Source organism: Mus musculus, chromosome 5 (genome assembly GCF_000001635.26).
Source record: "Mus musculus strain C57BL/6J chromosome 5, GRCm38.p6 C57BL/6J".
Lineage (NCBI taxonomy): Eukaryota > Metazoa > Chordata > Mammalia > Rodentia > Muridae > Mus > Mus musculus.
The window spans coordinates 43,661,398-43,683,813 of NC_000071.6; the positions used below are offsets into that span (position 1 = coordinate 43,661,398).

Genomic DNA, 22,416 nt, shown 5'->3' on the forward strand with positions numbered 1-22,416 from the left:
CGTATCAAAGAGAATATATGCATTTCCTTGGAGTCATTTATTGTCTCTAGGAATTAGTTAGCTTCAGAGATCTATCTAAGACCCATGCAGTGAATGCCAGAGCTTTAGGGATACAGAAAATAGGGGCTGGGAGATAGTTCTATTAGTAAAGGGCTTTTCATCACACAAGCATGAGGACCTGGCTTTGAAGGTGGCTAACACTCAGCATGGTGGCCCACGTTTGTTCTATCAGCACCAGACAAGCTAAGACAAGCAGGGATCTGGAGTTAGGCAGGCAGCCTAGCCTAATCACCAAATGCCAGCTTCCAGTCAGAGGTCTTGTCTAAGAAACAAAATGGCAGGCTTCTGAGGAACAACACTTGGGGTTAGGAGGCCGCGGTCTGTGGAGTTCCTTGATCTGTGGTTGTCTTTGGCCTGTAGAGTCTGAGTCTGCTTACTACTGTTCTCACTACTTGGCCTTTTCTCCTGGTTTCTTGCCTTTTTTTTTTTTTTTTTTTTTTTTTTTGAGCCATCTTGTCTGTATCCCTGCTGGGCCGCTGGGTCATTTGTAGTGAAGAGTTGAAGAAACAGAGGTTAGGCGTGTGCGGTCCAGCTTCTGTGCACAGCCAGCCAACATCCCTAATGCAACACACGCTGGAGCTCTGATAGCTCTGATGCCCGGCCACATAGTCTTTGCTACTGCTTACTAGGCAGCTCCACACAACATGGCCCCTCCTGATTCTAAACCACTCTACTTATCAACACCTTCTGTCCTTGACCCAACAGGCCATGCAACCCAGAGACATAAGGCAGGACACCCTGCTGAGAGCCTGAGTCCTCTCTGCTAGGCTGCCCAGTTGCTTTCCCTTTGTCTCTCTTCAGCACGTTATTTTTCCACTGCTTGCCCAGCAAGCTCATATTCCAAGTCTTAAAAGTAAACTGCCACTTTAAAAAAAAAAAGCGGCCGCCTAGTGACCTTCCCTGGGAACTGGTTGCTAAGCTGGTGTTTTTTTTTAAACCCTGAGATATGGCTGCAGCTTCCCAGGGAGTAACCTCTCTTACCCCAGCCCACCCTTTCGCTCATTTCTAAAAGGTTCTCTGGCTTGACACAACTGGTCTCTCATCTCATCCCTTCAGCCCAGCAAGTGGAATCTGCAAACTTCGTTTTGTAGAGTGGACGAAGGTAAATCAGTCTTTAACAGAGACAGGCTGCAGTGTCCTGCTTTCCTCTCCTTTCCGTTCCGGCAGAGAAACCAGCCCCTCCCTGGTGCAGTGAGAGTGGAATGAATGCTTTGTAACGTTAGGGACTCTCATCTTGCTAACATTAGAGACCCTTCATCTTGCTTGCAGTTTCACTCTCTCAATGCAAAGTGGGGGCACTGCAGGGACAGCTCTGATTTCAGCTGCTGTCTGGCTTGCAGGGGAAAAGCAAACCGGTTCACAGAGAGCCTCTCTGGTCAGTGTGCTGCTAAGCACTAGCTGCGTGTTGCTTTCGGGCCTTTAGTTTAAACTGCTCCGGGGAAGGGGAGGGCGGGCCGGAGGGAGTACTCTCCGTGTGGCGAGCTCCACTTTTCTTGTTATTGGACAAAGAGCTCTGAACCGCAGGGCTGAGGTCTGCCAAGCTTTCAGAAGTCTACTGGCCATCAGCTCAGCTGTTTTCATTTTAGGTGCTATGAAATGCTAGGTGCTATGAAATGCTAATAAAATCTAATGAGAAATACATGTCTGCTATTGCATTTTATATAACATTTCTGCAAATAAGTGTAACGACAGCATGCTTTGTATAGAGGGGAACTGTATATGGATAGAGAAAATATGTGCATATATGTATACATAGAGATAGAGAGATATGCACATATATAAACATAGATCAATCTGTATATAGATAGTTGGCCTAGAGTTCACTTACAGAGTCATTTATTCAAGTTTTTAGTGAGCATCAATGATGCAGCAGATGAAGAACTCAAGTTTACAGTGTACAAAACCAACTTAGACCAGGTCCAGTGGTGAGACTTTGCTGGGGAAGCAGATGTAGAAACAGATAATGAGATCAGTGACAAAACAGACTTGTAAAAAGGTCTAAAGAGCTTGGCCCACAGCGGGACTCCTGCCATAGAGGTGCTTCCAGCACCCCCTGTGCAGCTGAGCAATCCCATGAGCAGAGCCTGGGTGCTGACCTGGCCTCATCAAGTGAAAGGTGTCCCGTCCATCTGATTAAATGACCACACACAGCTGTGTCACTCACCTGGTACCCTAGAAGCTGGGGCTAGAGTAACTTGCTGCTACATAATTAATCATTAAAAAGGCACAGGATGGCTCCTGAGAGTTCACAACTTTGAGCGGGCCCTCCCACTCGAAAGGAAAAGCCTCGTCTCTGAAGAGAGAAAGTGAGCATGCGTGGAGGGGAGGAGGTTCCAGCAACATTTTAAACAGACGAGGGAAAACAAGTGTCCTGGTCCTGGCTGGAGGAAGGGGAGAAGAGACTTGTGTATGGCTGTCAGGGATGGGTGACAAAAACTAAAGAGAGTAAAGGGATAGCACTCAACACCCTAAGGTTTTCTTATGGTTCTCTTCCATCTCTGAACCTCTGTTTCCCCTCTCCATCCCTTCCTCCCACCTCCCCTCGCAACCATGACCTCTTCATCTGACCATCCTGGTTGGTAAAAAGATACTCTAAAGACACATTTGTGTATCTCCTTCAGCTATCGGACCATTAAAACAATGGACTCTAAGCCATTAAAACAATGGACTCTCAGAGCTGTATTTTCTCAGTATTGAGCGCTGGGAGAAGGAAAAGATGGGCTGCTCGTACCAGCACAAGGGAGGACTTGTCTCCAAAAGACAGTTCTGACAGCTTGTCAATCACCTTGCAGAAGGTACAGGGACAGAGACAATGCCATGTCAGTGATGGAAAGGACCACACTGACCAAAATTGCTTAGCTATGTATCCCTCCTGGTACCTTTTATTCAGACCCAAATTTCATATCAGGACCCTGGAAGACTGACTGTGACATTACTGGGCACCTCTGTTCCACTTCCCAAAGTCATCATGTTGTCTCTGATTTGTCCATTATTTTTCTCTTTCATTGCCCTACTGGGGCACTGGTGGCCAAACCTATCTTGTTAGAGTTGCCAACTGTTCTAACCCAAACTCTGGCAACATCCATAATAATAAAACCATAAACCCTACCAACACAGAGAGCCTGGTCTGTGACAGTCACTTTATTACAATCATTTCAGTACAGAGTCCATCATAAGAATGGGTTACCCATAAGAAATGATGATCACCTAAGGTGGGACATTTGATTATGAATTTATAGAATTGGCTGTGTTGTTTCAAGATCACACACTGGTGAGAAAATGGGGATTTTGAACCTAGGACTATGTTTTTTTTCCCAAAGACCTCACTCTTTAAAGCCATAATTTCTTTGTATAATTAATACACCATCCTTTCGGAGCAGTCTCAATTAAGAAGTACTTTATATAGTATAGCCATTTCCTCTCAGTCCTTCTCTGTATCTTGGAGGTTCATCCCTGGATTCTTGGATATGACTCTTAATGGCTGACTTTAGAGACAGTTCATGTGGTCAGAAAACAGTGTAGATACTTTCCTTTAAAATTAGTTGGTTATCTGCCCTGTGTAAAATAGATTATTGGCCTTGTGTCACCTATATAATTAGGACATTGCTATAGTGTTTGTGGTTTTCCATTGTATTTTCACAGCAAGGACAGTATAGACTAGTGATGGTAATCTTGTTTTAACAAAATTAAAGTGGGGCCATGGAGAGAGAACTTTGGAACCACAAAGCACAAAGGTCAGACTCTGAGAGGGAGATTTCAAACCTGTGGCCTCACATGATTTCGGAAATCTTGGTTTGCTTGGGTCTAAATTGACACTCATCCTACTGAGAGCTGGTGTATCAGGGTGAGCAGAGCGAGTGCACAGGGAGACTGCCAAGCTCCAGCTCCACACACCCAGGGCTTTTATTTTGACACTGTCAAAGAATGTATTAACAAGTGGCCATGGCCAACACTGACGACAGGGGCTTATTAAAGCTGAGCGAGCGGTGTTTATTCATCTTTTTGGAGCCAGCAGTGCTCAGAGGAGAGATCAATTTTGGTGTCATTTGATTTCTCTCAAAACTCATTGGAAGGTAATGATGGGGAAAGAATGGGGAGAGAGGAAACAAGTCCATTACATCTGTCATTTTCCTCCTCGAGTTTTTAATTCCATGTACGACTTGTTTTTAATTTGTGGAGAGGTTGTTTTCCACTGACTAAAATACTTTGCATCCTTTCTTTCCAATTTCTAAGAACCAGAAGTGTTGGTCAGAGCCATTGATGTCCGTAGGCATCTCTGTGTACGTTTCCTGGCCCCTCCCATTCCCGTGCACACCTCTTTGCCTCTGGGTTGGCTTTCAGCCTCTCTCCTCTCCTGCTTGAGTGTTTGGAAGGGTCTGGATGAAGAACAACTGACTGGCAGATCATTTGTTTTTCTTTCACATGTTTACTCCGTAGGAGGGTCAGCAACCCCCTCCCCCAGCACCTGGGGCGAGCTGCTTAAGGGCCCCAGAGCAGCTAAGATTTGGCTCCCATAAGATTAAGAAAAGCTTAAGGTTTGTCAGTCCTGTGTGTAATATTTCTCCTCATCTTCTCTCATTGAATCTTCACAGCATCCTAGCGAGGCTTTGAAGGACTCCAGAATGTGCCCATGAAAAATGGATCCGAATAGCAATTGAGCCATTCATTTGACAAACACACATGAACTGTCCGTCTACTGAGTGGCCTGGGCAAAGGCTCTGGGGATAAACAATACACAAAGTACTGCTCCTGCTCTCTGGAAGCTCTATTCTAATGGTGATGGAGAGATGCTGACATATAATTACGAATGCTGATTGGTGGTAAGTATTATAGAAAAAGAAGTCGTTGTAAGGTACTCACGAGGTCCTCAGAAGATTGATAACACAATGAAAAAGTTACTGTATAAAGGACTCTCAGGAAAGACACCTCTGAAAGTGTATTTACTAGAGACCCAAAAGAACTGTGGGGTGGTGTGTGTGTGTGTGTAACAGAGGGGTAGGAGAGAGAGAGAGAAAGAGAGAGAGAGAGAGAAAGAGAGGGGGAGGGAGAGAGAGAGACCAATAGTATAGCTAGCTTCTAAGAGAAAGCTCTAGGTAGAAGAAACACTAAGTGCAAAGGACCTGAGGCCAGAGGGCCCTAGTGCAAAACCATGTAGGGGAACTATAAGGTTTTGACAGGATTTTGAACTTCACTCATTAGTCAGAGGAAAGTCATTGGAGGACTGTGAGTGGTGGAATGTCAGGATCCTACTTAAATTTCCAACCATTCAACCTGGCTTCCATGTAGAGACCACTGGAGGTGAGTAATGTGGGAAGTGAAGGGTCTGGACATTCCCAGGGCAATCTGTAAGAGAGACGATGGAGCCTGACTTGACCAAGTATTAGCAGCAGACATCTTTTGGTGCAGTCCTGGATACACCTGGAAAGCTGGCAGGATTTCTGGAGGACAGAAGGCTAAATGAGCCAGAGTTTCTCAGGAAAATTGAATGGAGGCGCTATCTCAGAGTAGAGATCTTCTTGATTCTTGTCTCTCCTGACTCTAGAGTCCCACTGTGAGCAGGCTACAGTCTTGGAGCCTTGCATTTTGGTAGTTGAGAGCAGCAGTCCAAGTCTAAAGGCCTCTGATCCAGGGAAGCCACTGTCACTCTAGGTTTAGGCCAAAAGCCTGAGATGAAGGGGTGAGGTTTAGAGACTGGTGTGAGGCCTGGTGTCCTAAGGCCAGGGGACCTGGGCTTCGAAGCATCCTGACTCTTAGGATGAGGGATAGGCTAAGTCTCCCTTTGTATTTGTCCTCTCTGGGTCTTGGATAATTAGATGATTCCCTTCATTTTGGAAGTGGCTCTTCTCCACCAAGTCCAGTCAGATTCAAACACCAATATAACGTTGGAAATACACTTCCAGACACAGAGAATAGTAATTTCTCACATTTTTAAGTATTCCTTGATCTAGTCAAGTCGACGTATAAAAATTTCATAGGTACACTATATCATAGAAGAATGATAACAGTTAAAGACAGCTGCAAAGATTCTGTCCTGGGTAGAAGGGATTTGTTTCCTATAACAGGAAGTTTGCAGCACAGGCTAATTAATAGGCAAAGGCCAAGAGCTTCATTTAGGGCCAAGGGAAGGTATCCATGACACAATCACATAATGGATTCTGAAGAAGTGTCTAAACTCAGGTGTTAATGTGGGAAAGATCAGTGTACATACGGTATGTCAGGCCAAGAGTTAGCCAGGGGAGTGAGGACAGGCAGGGCAGAGCCTCGGAACACTGAGGAGATGAGGTGCTGAGAAGTGGAGTCCAGGGGTGGCAAGAAGAGCAAGAAGAAACCTGTTGCAGAAGGCAAGTGAAGGAGGTGTTTTGATGACATGTCTGATGAGGTTCAGTACATGAGCAAGAACACTGATCCTCAGACACAACAATGCTGGAGTCCTTAACAGACCCCAGCAGGAACAGGCATAGGGAGCATTAGACACCTCAAACACACCCATAATAATAAAGATTGGGCAAAGGAGTCGGTGGTGTTCCAGAGCGTCCCTAGAAAGGCTGAAAAATAGAGCAAGAGCGATAGAGAGAAGTGAAGTGGACAGAAGGCATTTTTGTGGGTAAGGAAAAGATGGGCTATTTTTAACTCTGATAGGAATGAACCTATATAGAGAAAAGAAATGACTGTTCAGGCACCAGCGTGAGGGTGGGAGGTGACAAGATCATGGTCTTAGGGGGACAGTGATGGGACTCATTGACCGTCTCGAGATGGGCTGGGTGAAAGCAGAGAAGAAACCAGAGAGACCACTTCACTGTACCAAGGGGAAGTGGTGACAGGGAGTGCTGGGACCCAGTAGGGGTGGCAGGAGGTGAGGGGATTTGGCACTCTCTGTGGTCTCAGCTCTCTGCTCATTGGAAGGAGAGGATTAAAAATTAAGACGTAGCAGTCAGAAAGGGAGAAGACAGAAATGGTCCTTTGCATTCTGGCTGAGGTTCATCTGGCCAGCAGGCTGCACTTCTTCTCCTCCTCCTTCTCCTCCTCCTTCTTTCTTCTCCTCCGCTGCTGGCTCCTGTGGTCTGCAATACTTGTGAGGAACAGCTCAGCAGGCCCGGGTGTGAGCTTCCCAGGCTCTGTCCATCGAGAGCAAGAGAGACGTTGTTCACTTCACTATGCCTGACCACTTCCTTGCTCATTCGTTCTCAGTCAGGAAGCCATCACGGACAAGATGAATACCAACGACGAAAAAATGAAAATAATTTCAGAGGTAAGTCGCTGCTTGTGAGTGAGCAAGCTCTGTCTAGCAACAGGCATTTGCTCCATGTGTTAAAAGCGATGCTTCTAAAATGAACATAAAATGTGCACACACACAAAAAAAGCAATGCTCCAGATAACTTAAATTTAGCACAATCAGACAGTGGCAGGTACACTAAGGGTGAAAACACAGGTCAGGGCCTAGAAAAGCTTGCCTGACTGCTCGGTTAGGATTTTGCTGCTGTGAACAGACACTATGACCAAGGTAGCTCTTATAAAGGACAACATTTAACTAGGGCTGTTTGATTTAAATATGTGTGATCATTTCCTGCCCTGTGATTGACTGATAGGATTCTCTAAGACAGAAGTACTTGTTAGCAAAATACACACCCATCTAGATTTCAGTTCATTTGCATACTTGTGTTCATTATCATTTTCATGTATCAGTTCATTATCATTTGTCACATGTGACAAGGACAGAGGCACCTTTAGGCCAATCTGTTTGTTGAATTTAACAACTATCAGAACCCACACACGTTCTTTATCTGCCTTTGGTAAAGAAGGAAGCAAGCCTGCAGGCACCCCGGCGTCTAATCTCTACCTGGATGCTCGGGGACTTGCGTCACCATTCCATGAATCCAGCACACAGCAGCTCTCGCTGTATGCTACTGGGCCCAGCTCTGAGAACACCAATTCTAATAAATCTAATCATGTCTGACAACCTGAGGTTATGAAGGAAATCCTGTTCCTGGAGTCTCGCCATTTCTGACCAGATAAGGGAAGCCACCTACAGTGGAGACTGTGCCCACTCAGCAGAGGCCCAAGAGGCCCTTCAAACCCTTACTCCCACTTGGATTAAGGCTCAGGGGTTTGAGACCACAAGAAACAAAGCCCGGGGACACTTTTTTTTTTTTTTAGTTTATTTTTGCTTCATGTGTTTTGCTGTTTAACCTGCATGTATGTCTGTATGAGGGTGTCCAGTTGCCTGGAACTAGAGTCACAGACAGTTATGAGCACCAGGTAGATGCTGGGGATTGAACCTGGGTCTCTGGAACAGCAGCCAGTGCTCTTAACCAATGAACTGTCTCTTTAACCCCTGGTGGCACCCTTTATAAAGTCACACAGATTCACTTTAAGCAAGCTGACAGGTCATTGTAAGCCACACACACCTCTGTCTGTCATTCATTCACTTAAATAGTCTCTGGTGATCTAGTAGTGAAGAGAGCCCTATGACTTTGAGCTTGCATTCCATCCTTCCATAACTATTATGGACACTTACTTCCCCACGGACTGAGGATTAGGACAGTACTTGAAAACCAAGGATGGCTTAGATGTCTCAGAAGCTTGTCCAAAGCCCAAGAAAACTAACAATTGGACTCCGAGCCATGCTCGTCCTCTTGGGCATCATCCTCTTGATGATCTCTAACCTACAACAGTCCTTTGCTAGCAAGTCTGGGGAAAGGAGTTAGGATGGGGCCTCTACTCAGTACTCCTGTTAGACAGAGCTCATCACAAAAACAAAAGCTAAGCCACACCCATTCTCTGGCTGGGATCTCAGCTCCCTCCTCTGGAAGTGACCTCCATGTCCTAATCCCAATAGCTAAGGAGGAGGGGGAATGGGGAGATAGGAGAACGTGGATCAGCCACAACACAAGGTTTCTACACTAACATCCAAGTTCTGCATTCCAATTCTGCTTCAGTGGATTTAGTGAGGCAGTAGGAGAATCGATGAACTTGTTGTTGAGATTGTCTCACTTTGGAACTCAGGCTGCCCTTGAACTTTCTGGGTGGCCCAGGCTCGCTGCCTTAGCTCCTGGGTGCAGGGATCACAGGTGTGTAATACACAGCCAGCAAATTTAAAGTGTCTCATTCACTCAAAAGTGCCGATGCCCCTATTTGCAAAATTTCATAACTCAAAATGTCAAGGTTTGAGCACGTCAGAGATATTAGCTCTAATATCTTCGGTATCAGATGTACAATGCATAACGTGAAAAGAAGAATGCGACCTTCATTGGCCTTTTACCTGTCCAAAGAGATCTGCCAACATTCCCTGTGAGTTGAACTTTTCCTGCTAATTCAACTTACACTATTCTTTCCTTTTTCCTTTACCTGCTACTCAACTTAGAAAGCAGTAAATGAAATCCCACACGTGAGTCCATGCCGGTCCCCACTTCTCCATCTGTCCTGGAAGCTTCACTCAATACTCACCTTTCTTAATGAGAGTGGGGACCACAGTGTATTGCCCTATAACATCAGGACCTGGTACACAGTAGGTGCTCAATAAATGTTGAAAGTATGAATGAGCACTTGTAACAATAAAAATAGGAGCCTTAGTACCATCCCATCCCACTTATTTCAGTTAGAGGAGAAGTTGGCTAGAGCGTACCTATTCTGAGAAGAGTGGCGGGTAGGTGGCCACTTAGATTTTGTTTTCTGTCCCTTTGCTAACTCTGTGGTGGTGAGAACTGATGTCAGGGAGGAACTCGATACCTCAAGAGTCTTTTCTTCTCTTTTCCTTTTGACAAAGGACTTCACTGGAGATGGTGTGGACACAGAGGCGGGAAGACGGAAGAAGAATTCAAAGGTGCGAAGACAGCAGAGAAAGAAAAAGGTGAGAGGTGATGAGAACCTGTGTCTGTCCGGGCAGAGTGTTACTGATCCACATCACTGATGGACAGACGGCCTGCGCTCACCTCTGGGGAGCCACACAGGATACACCTGTGATGGCTAATCTTGGCTGTCAGTCTGACACTCGTGGGATATCTGTGGAGCCTTTGCTTGTTTAATAATTGATGTAGAAGGGTCTGGTCCACTGTGGGCAGTGTCTGTATAGTAAAGGCAGGTGATCAAGAGCCTGGCAGCAATACAGTAAGCAGTACCACTCCCTCCACAATCTCTCCTTCAGTTCCTGCCTTTGGGTTCCTGCAATGAATTCCCATCTTGACTTCCCTCTGTGATGATCTATTACCTAGATGTGTAAGATGAAAAAAGCCCTTTTCTCTTCAAGTTGCTTTTGGTCACAGCAATAGAAACTTAACTATTATGGCCCAGCAGAAAACATCCCTCTTTGGGCTTACTCCTGGAAGCTGTGGGGCAGGGATGTGTCTAATGTGAGATGCTGGTTGTCGGGCTTATAGAGATGGTACTCAGAATAAAGCTATGACCAGTATTAAGAGCTTGCTTCCTCTCTCTCCTCTCTTTCTTGCTTCCTTCTTCCCTCCCTCCTTTCCTTTCTTTCTTTCTCTCTCTCTCTTTCTTTCTTCCTTTCTTCCTTCCTCCCTCCCTCCCTCCCTCCTTTCCTTCTTTCTTTCTTTCTTTCTTTCTTCCTTTCTTTCTTCCTTCCTTCCTTCCTTCCTTCCTTCCTTCCTTCCTTCCTTCCTTCCTTCCTCCCTTCCTCCCTCCCCCCCTTCCTCCCTCCCTCCCTCCCTCCCTCCTTTCTTTCTTCTTTTCTTTCCTTCTCTGTGTTATCCTGTCTCTTCAAGTCTAGGAAAAAGGAAAGCAGCTAATTTGAGTATTGCCACTGATGGCCATAGACTATGGTGGGCGGTAGATGGCAGTGCAGGATAACAAATCTTAAGAGACTCCCTCTTTCTCCTATCCCGAGTCCCAAATTTTCAGCCAAAGATTAACTCCTGTCTCCCCAGCCTGCAGCCCCTGTTCCCCCACCTCTCTGCAGGAGTTCCATTCCTCCGCTGGAAACATCCCTGTAAGGTAACTCAGTTCCCTTATTAAAGAGCTGCTCTCCTGGAGAAGAAAGACAAGAAAGGGGCTTGTTATGGACTCGCCTGGAGTAATCATTAAGCCAGCCTGGGAGGGAAGGAAAGGAAGCGCCATTTTGAATTAGCAGTCATAAGACGAGACTAGACTGCCGGCTGAGGGCAAACAGACCTGGGCGGTGGAGAGAGCACTGGAAAAGAAGGGGACACCCCACCCCCACCCCCACCCCCATTCCAGCTCCTTGCAGCACACTTCCTGCTTCCCAGGGAAAGAGGGGAGAAAAGGACCCTTCTACCTTTCCTGCAGGCTGAATGCAGCCTGGGGAAGTGCGCTGGGGACAGACGGGAGCTGCAGCAGCGCCATGGGGCCACTCTCTGGCCACGTGCCTGAAGTTTTTACCCATTCTTACCAGTTCAGCCTGTTTGTTGCTCTGCAACCCTGGGCAGGGGACCCTGAGATGTCAGATAAAAAGTGTCTTTGAATCACAGAGTGAACAGAGAGCGACCAAATAAAGCTGCCTGGCATCCAGGACCTAGTAGGAGAAAGCCACAGGAGGGATGTAACAATTCAGTGGCTGAGTTTCAGAAACCCGAAATGAACAGGCACACTCCCGTTCATTTAGCCTGCTCTAGAGCCTTGATGCCGACCAGGGTTTTTATTCAGATGTTCACATCCTTTAGAGTCATCTAATCTATTTCCATCTGAATTTCTATGCTGCAATTCTTTGTGTATAACAATGAGTTCAGAGAGAGAGAGAGACAGACAGACAGACAGACAGACAGAGTATGGTTCCCCATTCATGGCAATGCTTTTACAGAGTAAGTGGTTACAGGCTTGCCCAGAGTTCACAGCCAGGCTGAATTGGCTGTGAGCTTTATTCGGTCTGGCCACACAGACATCCATACCACCCCTGCTTCCTCAAGACTTTGATGAAGATACTATAGACTGTCCTCAGGTGCACCTAGTGTGGAAACAGAATCAGCCCAGATTAGCCAGAGAAGCTTGAACAGTTCTTTCCTGTCGATCTGGAGCTGGAGATGAAGTGTTCTCCTGTGATTCCTACATAGCTTAAAGTTTTGGAAATTATCGTCTTATTTGGGGATGTCTCAACACTATGGTGGGAAGACCGTTAGTAGCAGCTCAGGCTGATCTGAGCAAGAAACCACAGTCTATAACGTGGATGGTACTAGGGCCCATCCCTTCTAAGGTACCCACCACTTCTTAAAAGGAACTGAGCCAACTAAACTCCTGATGTCTCAGAAACCTCTGATCTATTCACAGCCACCCGCCTCTCCCCCTGAGGAAATGGTGTCAGACAAATTCCAAGATGGTGGGCAGCAGGAAGTGGTGGAGGAAGAGCCCGAGACCAACCTCCTGAGCTTGACAGCCCGGCGGGGGCCCCGGAGTGAGTATCTTGGTTTATTTGGCTGGTAGTTATTAACTGCCAACCACAAGCTCAGCACTGAGCAGCATGAGGCTTGATTTGGAGCATTGTTTTTAATGTATGACCAGGAGCAAGGCTGCCTGGATAGGACAAAGCTAAAGGGAATATAGTAACACACAGAGGTTGAGTTTTGGAAGCCCTTCTTGAAGGGAGCTTCACCCACTTTACTGCAACTCTGTGGTACAATTTTTTAGGGTAGCATCAGACTAGAAGCCAAGACAGAGCGTTTGGGGGCTTCTCTATAACCAGGAAAGGTGGCTAGTAGGAAGTGAAGTAGAAAAGGCATGAGTAATGTCAGACATGTCAGAATTCAAAGGGGAGTGGCACAGAGGAGACACGAAGCAGAAGAGGAACCCGACTGAAGAACAGAGGTGATGCCACTCACCCTTTACCCCACTGACACCCGTCCCCTGCACACGAACTTCCAGGAAGCTGGGGGCTGGGGGCTGGGGGAGGTGGCTCAGTGGGAAAAGCTCTTGGCCTTGCAAGTGTGAAAACTCAAGTTCAAGTCCCCAGAACCTGTGTAAAAGCCATGCATAGTATCACATATCTGTAACCCCACTACCCCTATGTCAACACCTCCTATGGGAGGTGGAGGCAGGAGAATCCCTCAATGCTTACCATCCAGCTAGCCTGGCACACACACAGGCAAACGACCAAGAGACCCTGTTGCCAACAAGGTGGAAGGAGAGGACAAACCCCTGTGGTTTATAACGGGCTCACAGAGACAAACTCATACCTGCACTCAGGCACACAGATTCGCGTGGACATACGTACATACACAGGAGGACTTTTGTTTTAAAGAGCCTCCGTCTGTCCTTGGACTTTACAGCATTTGTTCTTCTCCATACAGTGAGCATCGTTCATTGTGAGCCCACTGTAGACAAGGGAAATGTGCTGCATTCTTCCAGTTACACTCTTGTAATGTGGCAGAGCTTGAAAGTAGAGTGACTGTTAGACATTCAATGCCTTTGGAAGCTGCTGACCTAAGTCCAACCCTAAGAAAAGTGTGGCTCTGACAACTGAAAGAGTCATGGTATTAGAGCTGCTAAGAATCCCAGAACAACAGACCAAGATTGAGTCTACATAGCTGTGCCTTTGCCTTTATCAGCTTGGGATGCCCTAACTAAATCTCATAGATTGCATGGCTTTATTAAAATTCAGAAGCTCACTGAATTCATCACAGAGGATCCTTATTACCAGATGGAGTAGACTTGCTCAAGCACAGTGGGTGACTCCATGGCTTTGAATTAGCAACTGGGCAAGCGAGGCTGCCATCTTCAGGGAAACAGGGCAGCAGCAAGGACATGTGTGAGGGCTGGTGATCAGAAATAAAGATGCAGAGGACGAGATGTTCCTTGGTTATCCAGGTGGACATGGTCTATGGATGTAGGACTCTGGTGGAGGGAGTGAGAGACTGGGACTGGAGAAGGCTTCCTCACCCCTCCATGGAGAGTAGTCCTTTCTCCCACTCCATCCTGTCCCCTGAGCTGGTTTCTTTCAGTACACACCTCACCTCGTGGGCATGTGCCTGTGAGCTGCTGGGAACAGACTGCTCTGCTAGGGCAGAGCTTCCTCGTGTGCATTGTGTTTGCTCTGCAGATTGTGCCATCCTTCGGTGCACAGAAGTTTCTAAAGTTTGATGTAGCTCCAGTAATTGGTTGTTGACACTTTTGTATTTGGTGTCATTATCCTAAAGATCATGGCCCAGTTTAATGTCATAAATCTTTTCCCTTATTCATTTTGAGTTACTTTTTGCTTATTGGGTAAGGATCCAATTTCATATTTTATTAATTAATTTAATCATTTACATTGTTGGGTGGCATATGTGTGTCCACAGCGCACATATGAAGGTTCCAGGACAACTTATGTGAATCATAGAACTCAGGTTGGCAGGTTTGGTGGCAAGTGCCTTTTCCCCTGAGCCATCTCACCAGATGCCAATATCATTGTCTTGTCTTGGGACATGGGTTTTCCCAGCTCCAATTGTTGACTAGAGATGCTTTCTTATTGACTGGTCTTGGCACATCTGTTGAGGATCATTTGACCATATAGCCAGGGATTTATTTCTGGATTCTCCGTACTATTCCATTGGGTTACATTTCTGTCTTTATGCCACTACCATGCAGTTTTGATGACTTCAACTTTGAAACGAGTTTTGGAATTAGGGAATGTGAGACCTTGAAGGTTGTTCACGTTCAAAACTGCTTCAGTTATTCAAGGTCCTTCAGTGACCCTTAAGCACTCCAGAGTAGACATTTCTATTTCTGCAAAACGAAAATCATTGTGCTTTTCACAAGGATTGTGGTATATCTATAGATTGTTTGGGTAGTGTTGACATTTTAACAACACTGAGTCTGTAAGTCTACAAACAGCTCTTGTGTTTATTTTTTTCATCTTTATCTCCTTTCAGTTGAATTTTAGTTTTCGGTCTATACACCCTTCACTTCCTCCACTGACTTTCTTCTAAGTGTATTACTTAGTTTCTGATGTTATTCTAAGTGGAATTGTTTTCTTAATTTCATTTTGAACCATTTATATTTGGTATATACAAATGCAACTGGTTTTTGTACATTGGTTTTATATCCCAAAACTTTGCTGAGTTCCTGTGTTGTTCTAATGAGTCTTTTGTGGAATCACTAGAATTTCATTATACCAAATCACGTAATCACTGAAATAGAGATAATTAGGCTTTTAACTTCCCAATCAGAGTGATTTTTTTAAAATTTATTTTTCTTCCTTTGTTGATCTGGGTAAGAGTCTCAAAACTCTGTTGAACAGAAAGAGCAAAAGCTACTATCTTTCTTTGTTCCTGATCTTAGAGGGAAAAAAGAATTTTTGAGACCTGAATATGGCATCAGTTGTGAGGCTTTTAAATTCTCTTTATTATATTGAGGTCGTTCCTTCTGTTTCTATGTTATGAACGTTTTTTATCCTGAAGAAGTATTAAATTCTGTCAGTTACCTTTTCTGTGTCAGTTGAGATGACCGAGTGGTTTTGATCCTTACTCTGAAGTTGGTTTTCATATGTTGAACCTTCGTTGCATGCCTCTTCCTGTCCCGCTTTTAAATGTTCTGGGGAAGTTCTGTGTTCATAGTCTGAGCCCATGGGGAAGGCTTGTTGATTTGAGTTAAACGTTCCATAAACCAATTGTGAGGCTATTCATCATAACTCCTAACAAACATTATTTAGCTACAGTTCTCAGGCAAAACCTCCAATTTTGTGTTCTCCCCAGCAATAACATGAAAGTTTACATCCCTGAGTAATACTGAGAAAGCTATGGAACTTTCTGGATTATCTTGAGCTTTTACTCTAGATAGACAGAGCCATGGATGTTGAGAGAAACGGATAAATCAGATACATCTGAAAATGTCAAGAACTTAAGACCATGTTCTGAGCTAGGCAATGATACGGAATGTACCACTAAGGCCTTTTTATGTGTATTTTCTTATTTAATTTCCCAAATAATCCTATTCTCAGGCATTGTTTAGTAGATTAGAGACACGATCTAGGAGGTATTAACAGCAGAAGCAATGAAAACAGATTCTGGCTCTAATAACCTGTGTTCCCACTCGCTGCCTGATGCATCAATGTGGATCCACACACTTAACCTTGGGTGCTCTATAGACTTAATTATCCAATCCAGTACTATAAGCCCAGCAGCAGTTCTTCCGAGCCTATAGAAAAGTCCTAAAAAGAGGCATAGAATCAGTTAGAATCTTCATGAAATTATAGACCCAACCATTCCTGCTCTTTTTCTTCCATAGAGTCCACCCCTGACTTCACAAAATAACTCGTTGATTATTAGATTTTTGTTATTGTTGTTGACATTTTACTTGTTTTATCCTGACTACTCATCTTTCAAACATCAGTACACATAACCGTCTCCTTTAGAAAGCATTCCCTAGGTCCAGTGGGCCCAGTGGACCCTCCTTGGGCTCCCACAAGTCTTGTGCCTGTCTGAAGTCATGTTGTTGACTTACAATCTGCCCTCCCCCCAGTCTTGACACGACATCCAACAGCCTTGAAGACACAGACTGGCTCTGATTTTGGCCGCACCTTAAGCTAAAATTCAGATGCAGCTCACACTGTGTGCTAGGTGAATTGTGTCTAGAACTAGCCTATCCTGTCTTCAGGCCTTGTTGGTTTAGAGGTGTGTGCGTACTTACCACTCTGAGCAGACTGTGGTCCGCAGCCTTCCACTGCCAATCCCCCTGGATGAGTATGCATGATTCTTACCTTGACCTTTCCTTCCCTTGTACCATCTCTTAACCAAGGAACAGTCCAGTGTGAAGCCGTGGCTCACTAACATCTGTTGTTTGTTTTCTCTCCGTTCTCGCTAGTTCCTCTGATTAAAGTATCACTTTGGGGCCGGTTACTCAGATCTGGTGGAAAAGAAAATTCAGTGAAATTTGAGTAAATGAAACAGATGATGTATTTTAGACATACATTTTCAAAGCCATCAAGACCCAGAGAGACAGACACAGGAAACAAGTGTTCTACTCTTACACCCATAAGAGCTGCCTGAAGGAGTGAGGCTGGTTGCTGTGGAGCGTCTGGGATGAGTGTGCTAATTAGAAGAACCGCACAACATAATTTCAGTGCCCTATGAAATCGATGCTTCTCTGATTTCATTCCTCCTTTAATCCTTAAAAACTGCTGATATTTAAGACATGTCTCAATATGTTTTAAGACTTGGGGGGTGGTGAGATTATGTGGAGAAAAGACCTTTAGAGGTTTTAAACATTTCCTAATTCTGATCTCCCTGCCAGAATGTGAGGACCATGATGAAAAGGCCCTTGGCAGATGCTTTCACATCTGGTCAATGGTAACAACCCATCAGTCAAGAGAATACTCACACAGCAGCGATGAGGATGTGCAGGACATTGTACTTTAAAAGATGCTTCAGACAAAATAAATGTCAGTGTTATTTGAGTCAAAGCTGATGGTGGCCATGACTGTTGCCATGAGCAATATTGTGAAACCATTGCTACCATGGTACCCAATGAAAGCCATGGTGCTGATTCATTGTCTTTGACCTCGTGATTAGGTACTTTAATCTTTGTTTGTTTGTTTGTTTGTTTGTTGTTAACGAATTATTTATTTTATATATGTGAATACACTGTTAATGTCGTCAGACACACCGAAAGAGGGCATCTGATGCTATTACAGATGATTGTGAGCTACCATGTGGTTGCTGGCAATTGAACTCAGGACCTCTGGAAGAACAGGCAAAGCTCTTAACTATTGAGCCATCTCTCCAGTCTGGTTCTTTAATCTTTGTTGGGGTATAGTATGGAAATCAGTGATTTTGACCTATTCTAAATACTAAGACCTCCTAAGACATTTCCCCATGTCTCCGTTACTGAACCATCTATGCAGTTCCACACTGGCTGGGTTTGTCCTGCCCTGGGAGGAGACTGGACTTGCCAGCTTTAGGGAAGAATGTGATTATGTGTACAGGAAGATACACATTCAGAATATGACTGAAAAACTGGCAAGAACAAAGATTCCACATACTCAAACACAGTGATTGTGAAGAAAATAACTCATAAAGTTGTTAAAGATTGGTGGAACAGCATAAAGGAACTCACAGATAATGACAGAAGTCTGGGATAGCCCATTAAAATATAGTCACTGCCACTGAACCAGTGTGGCGGGAAGCATTGCTGCCTACTAAACCCCTTAGCCTGAGGCTACATCAGCCTCCTGTTCTCAGATGGCTTCCAGACCTCTGCGCTTTCCTACCATTTCCACTCACTGTACACCATTTCCTTCTCTTTTTTTTTTTTGTTTGTTTGTTGTTTTTGTTTTTGTTTTTTTGAGGCAGGGTTTCTCTGTTTAGTCCTGGCTGTCCTGGAACTCACTCTATAGACCAGGCTGGCCTCGAACTCAGAAATTCTCCTGCCTCTGCCTCCCAAGTGCTGGGATTAAAGGCGTGTGCCACCATGCCCAGCCACCATTTCCTTCTTGATACACTTTGTAATGAGATGTTAGACACTTTCTATTCTTCTCTTTCTCTGAATATGTGGCTCGGATATTGGTTCCCATTTCCATCCCAAATTTCTCCCTGGGAACTTCCAGCCTGGTTCTCCTCCTCACCCATCTTTCCAGTAGCATTAAAATCTTGATGGCCTTGGTCAACTCTTACCACCCTCGCCTTCTCCTTTATCTTCTACCAGAGTCCTCCTGAGTGTAGCCATAGCAGCCACACTGCTTGGACTTGCTCATATTCTGACTCAGTAAGTTTGACTGTGACTTAAGAGTTCTGTATGTGAGCTCTTCCTAGATCCAGTTGCTATTGAGAACCAGTTTCTCTCTGTCTGTCTGTCTGTCTGTCTGTCTGTCTCTCTCTCTCTTTCTCTCTCTCTCTCTCCCTCCCTCCCTCCCTTCCTCAACCCCTCCCTCCTTCTTTCTCTCTCTTTGTCTGACCCTCTCTCCTTATGATCTCAGGCCATGACATGCTAACTGGATTTCTGGTGCACATACTGCACCCCAGCCCACCTGTATCTGCCCTCCAGGTGGAACTGTTGGAAACACTAATGACATTGGCTCTCTCCACCTGCTTCAGGCCTTCCACAGAAACCAGAGTCAAGACTTATTAGCAGGACATTAGAGGCTCCCCATCCCTTCATCCCCAAATCCTGCAAACTCACCTGCTCCAGCTTCCCACTACAGATTCGATTCCAGTGAGCCGAAATATTCTACCCATCAAACACCATCTCACTTCCTGTATCCGGCAGCCTTCTTGGGGTGGTGTTGGTTAGCAAAGAACAGAACTGGGAGCAGATCTCAAGTGTTCTATTTTTCTGGGCATGTGATCAGGGAAGTCAGTCATTTCTCATCTTGAGCTCACTGAAGTTATCATCTGGTGACAACCCAGCAAAGATGTTGTAGAGAGCCATATGAAAATTCATTCACGGAACCATACTCAACACATGATAGCTGTGCATGTGTGTTCAAGGGGTTCCCATCTACATTCAAAAATATCTATGATATGCACATTGTCTCAGTGACACAGACAAGGGCTATGGCTATGTCTTCAGCAAAGATTTCTCTAGGTGAAGTGAGGCTTATCCCTGAAATCTCCACTCCTCAGCTGCCCATTCACCCACCCAAGAAACAACATGGTGGAGTCCAGTGCTGATGGGGTTGGCAAGTGTTTGTGTGCCTTGAGCAGCTGGTAGCTGCACTAGGCATTCTAGTCTTGGTTAAACCAAAATGACAGTCCCCAGCAGGACCCAGTTTTCCATGCCAGTCCCCAAGAAACCAATGCATGTACTTCCATCTTCAAAAGAGGCCTTAGCATTGTGGCCTGTTTGCTTATACGCAGCTCTGGACTAGCAAACTTACACCCCTTTTTTATATTTAACTCACCCCCTGAGGGGGATAAATGTTTTGAAAGTAATTTTCCTTTGTGTATTTATTTTTAAGGCTTACCTCCCATCCCTTCAGCTTCTAGAACCGGCTTTGCAGAATTTTCCATGAGGGAACGAATGAGGGAGAAACTTCAGGCTGCAAGGGTAAGACACACAGCGGGAATGTTCCCTTTAGAACTGATTGCAGTTTTCCAGGGCTTGCTTTGCTTGCTTTGTATACTCCAAACTGTGTGGAGCTGAGAGCCATTCCATCTCCTCTTTAAAACCTAAAATGTCAATATATGTAGCATTGGGGAAGATGAACATTGCACTGAAAAGTGGTGGTCATCCTTCTAAACTATTGTCCTTGCTCTGCTCTACAGAGGGACAGAGTGCAATTGTTTTACTGATTCTTCTTTATTGAGGTAGCAGCTAAAGTTCTCTGATAATTTGCTATATGTAATACTTTGCTGTTTGGTTTTTAAGTCCAAGGCAGAAAGCGCATTGTTGCGGGATGTCCCCACCCCTAGACCCAGGCGCCTGCGCAGTCCCTCCAGAGAGAAGGAAACAGAGACTGAATTTGGCACAGAGGTAAGAAGTGGATTCTTTCTACTTTGACATGAGGTCCCCCTACTGTCTGACCCTAGTTTCCACTTCTGTAGAACAGAGACAAGCTACAAACAAATTCCTGGTATTGTTTATGGACTGAGTTAACATGGATTAGCAGTGTTTCTATCAGTAACAGACACACGGTAAGTCCTCTTAGATGGGGAGTTTCTTAGTTTTTTTCCTGAAGGCCTTGAACATGCCAGGGAAGTACTCTACCAGTATAGCTCTGCTTGGTATGTGTTCTCTAAATATCAGCTGTCCTTATGGGCTGCAGACAAGAGAGATGAGAATATTACCAAACCTGAACAATATCCAAAGTCAAAAACAACTCTGGTTCCAGGTGATAAGGGCCATTTAATCTGTTTAGGCAGAAGGCCCAGCTCATCAAATACCAGACCTGAGGCTCAATGAGAAAGATGGCTCTTGAACCCTGGCTCCTACGCTGGACTTAACTTGGTCATAGTTGATGCTTTTTTTTAGAGACTGGAAACAATCTTCTGTAGAATGATTTTTGGCTCTACAGAGTAAAAATAAGACTTTCCATTTGGGGGCTACTGAGAATTAATTTTTTTTATTTGTTTAGTCTTAACAGAGCAGGGATAAGTAAGAAAACATTCAGCCCTTCCATCTTCAAGTATGTCTGAAGTCTGAACACTGTAGCCTGTGGAATGACAAGATGATCAGAGAGCAGAAGATAAGGTGTTAGGCGGCTGCTCTGGTTTCATTTCTGTTGCTGTGATAAAAATCTCTGACAAAGAGCAAGTTCAGAGAGAAAGGGCTCATTTGACTTATAATTCCAAGTTATAGTCTATCATTGTGGAGAAGTAAAGGTGGGAATTAAACATTACATCCACGGTGAAAAACAAAAAATAAATGCATAGTTGCCTGCTTGCTTGCTGTTTGTACTTGTCTAGCTTTCATTACTCTCATATAGTTCAAGATCCCCTACCTAAAGGAATACCGCCACCCATGGTGGGCTTTCTCCTTCTACATAATCAACTATCAACACACACTCAGAGAGAGAGAGAGAGAGAGAGAGAGAGAGAGAGAGAGAGAGAGAGAGGTGTCCAGAGAGAGAGAGAGAGAGAGAGAGAGAGAGAGAGGTGTCCAGAGGTCAACAATCTGGTCTAGACTCTTTAGATCAAGAGTCTTCCCAGGTGATTGTAGCTTTTATGAAGTTGACAGTTAAGCCAGCACAAAGGCTAACCCTCAACTTAGAATACTTTCAGTTTCTAGACTTCTTTTGATTTAATATGTGTTTTTTTCCCCTTTACAAAGCCAAGTACAGAGGTGCAAGACACTCAAAAAGAAGACGACACAAAGAGTTATTCAAGAATTAAGTTCCGTGATTCTGTACGAAAAATTAAGTCAAAACCCCAGGTTAGAAACTCTGTTTAAAATTATGTTTATGTTTTTCAAAATTATCTAATCATAGATGCATAACTGCCTCCTGTTGCCATGTTTTATGGGGGGTAGGGGAGAGAGATGATTTCTACTTTTAAAGTCCTGGAGGTGAGATTAAAATACTGCCCCATTGTGGGGAGGGAGGAGGAGAGAGTTATGAGGCCTGGGAATGGTAATGAAGAAAGGTTGTTCAGTTCTTAAGTTGCCTCAGGTTTTATGATGGGAAAGGAATGACGGTACCAACTCAAGAACAAAATAAATAATAACTGTCACTTGTTAAAAAGAACAGATCTTGTATTTCTCATTAATAAGCAAAAGTTTCTCTGCAATGGCCCATTGGACAATGAGCATAGTGCTTATAAATACTATATTTTTATGCTTAGTGAGATGCAATTATATAATAGTTCATATTTTTAGAAGGTAGAGCTGGAGAAAGATGGCTCAGCTACTAAGAACATTGACTGCTCTTCTAGAAGACCCAGATTCAATTCCTGGCACCCACACAGCCACTCAAAACTATATGTTACTCCACTTGCAGGGAATCTAGTGCCCTCTTCTGGCCTCTTGGCACAGCATTCACATGGTACA

General features: G+C 44.7%; 1 protein-coding gene and 1 long non-coding RNA gene across 10 annotated transcripts in view; one reads left to right on the plus strand and one right to left on the minus strand.

The window, feature by feature from the left end:
• The first annotated feature begins 976 nt into the window (after positions 1-976).
• Positions 977-22,416, plus strand: part of Cc2d2a (coiled-coil and C2 domain containing 2A) — a 78,602-nt gene continuing 57,162 nt past the window's right edge. For 3 of the 9 annotated variants that reach the window (NM_172274.2, NM_001359904.1, NM_001359906.1), the window contains exons 1-8: positions 982-1,162; positions 4,653-4,880; positions 7,249-7,309; positions 9,824-9,907; positions 12,295-12,418; positions 19,892-19,980; positions 20,302-20,406; positions 21,703-21,804. In NM_172274.2, the coding sequence (NP_758478.1) occupies positions 7,271-7,309; positions 9,824-9,907; positions 12,295-12,418; positions 19,892-19,980; positions 20,302-20,406; positions 21,703-21,804 (543 nt within the window). In that variant the 5' untranslated portion in view covers positions 982-1,162; positions 4,653-4,880; positions 7,249-7,270. Of the gene's footprint in view, positions 1,163-3,978; positions 4,134-4,652; positions 4,881-7,143; positions 7,310-9,823; positions 9,908-10,732; positions 11,008-12,294; positions 12,419-19,891; positions 19,981-20,301; positions 20,407-21,702; positions 21,805-22,416 lie in introns of those variants that run through there. The other 6 variants (NM_001359903.1, NM_001359905.1, XM_006503938.3 and 3 more) reach the window with 5 other exon arrangements.
• On the minus strand, positions 5,971-10,546 carry Gm35762. Its single transcript, XR_376931.3, has 2 exons — positions 9,990-10,546; positions 5,971-9,830 (listed from the first exon to the last, which is right to left on the minus strand). It is a non-coding gene; the product is annotated as a predicted gene, 35762 (long non-coding RNA).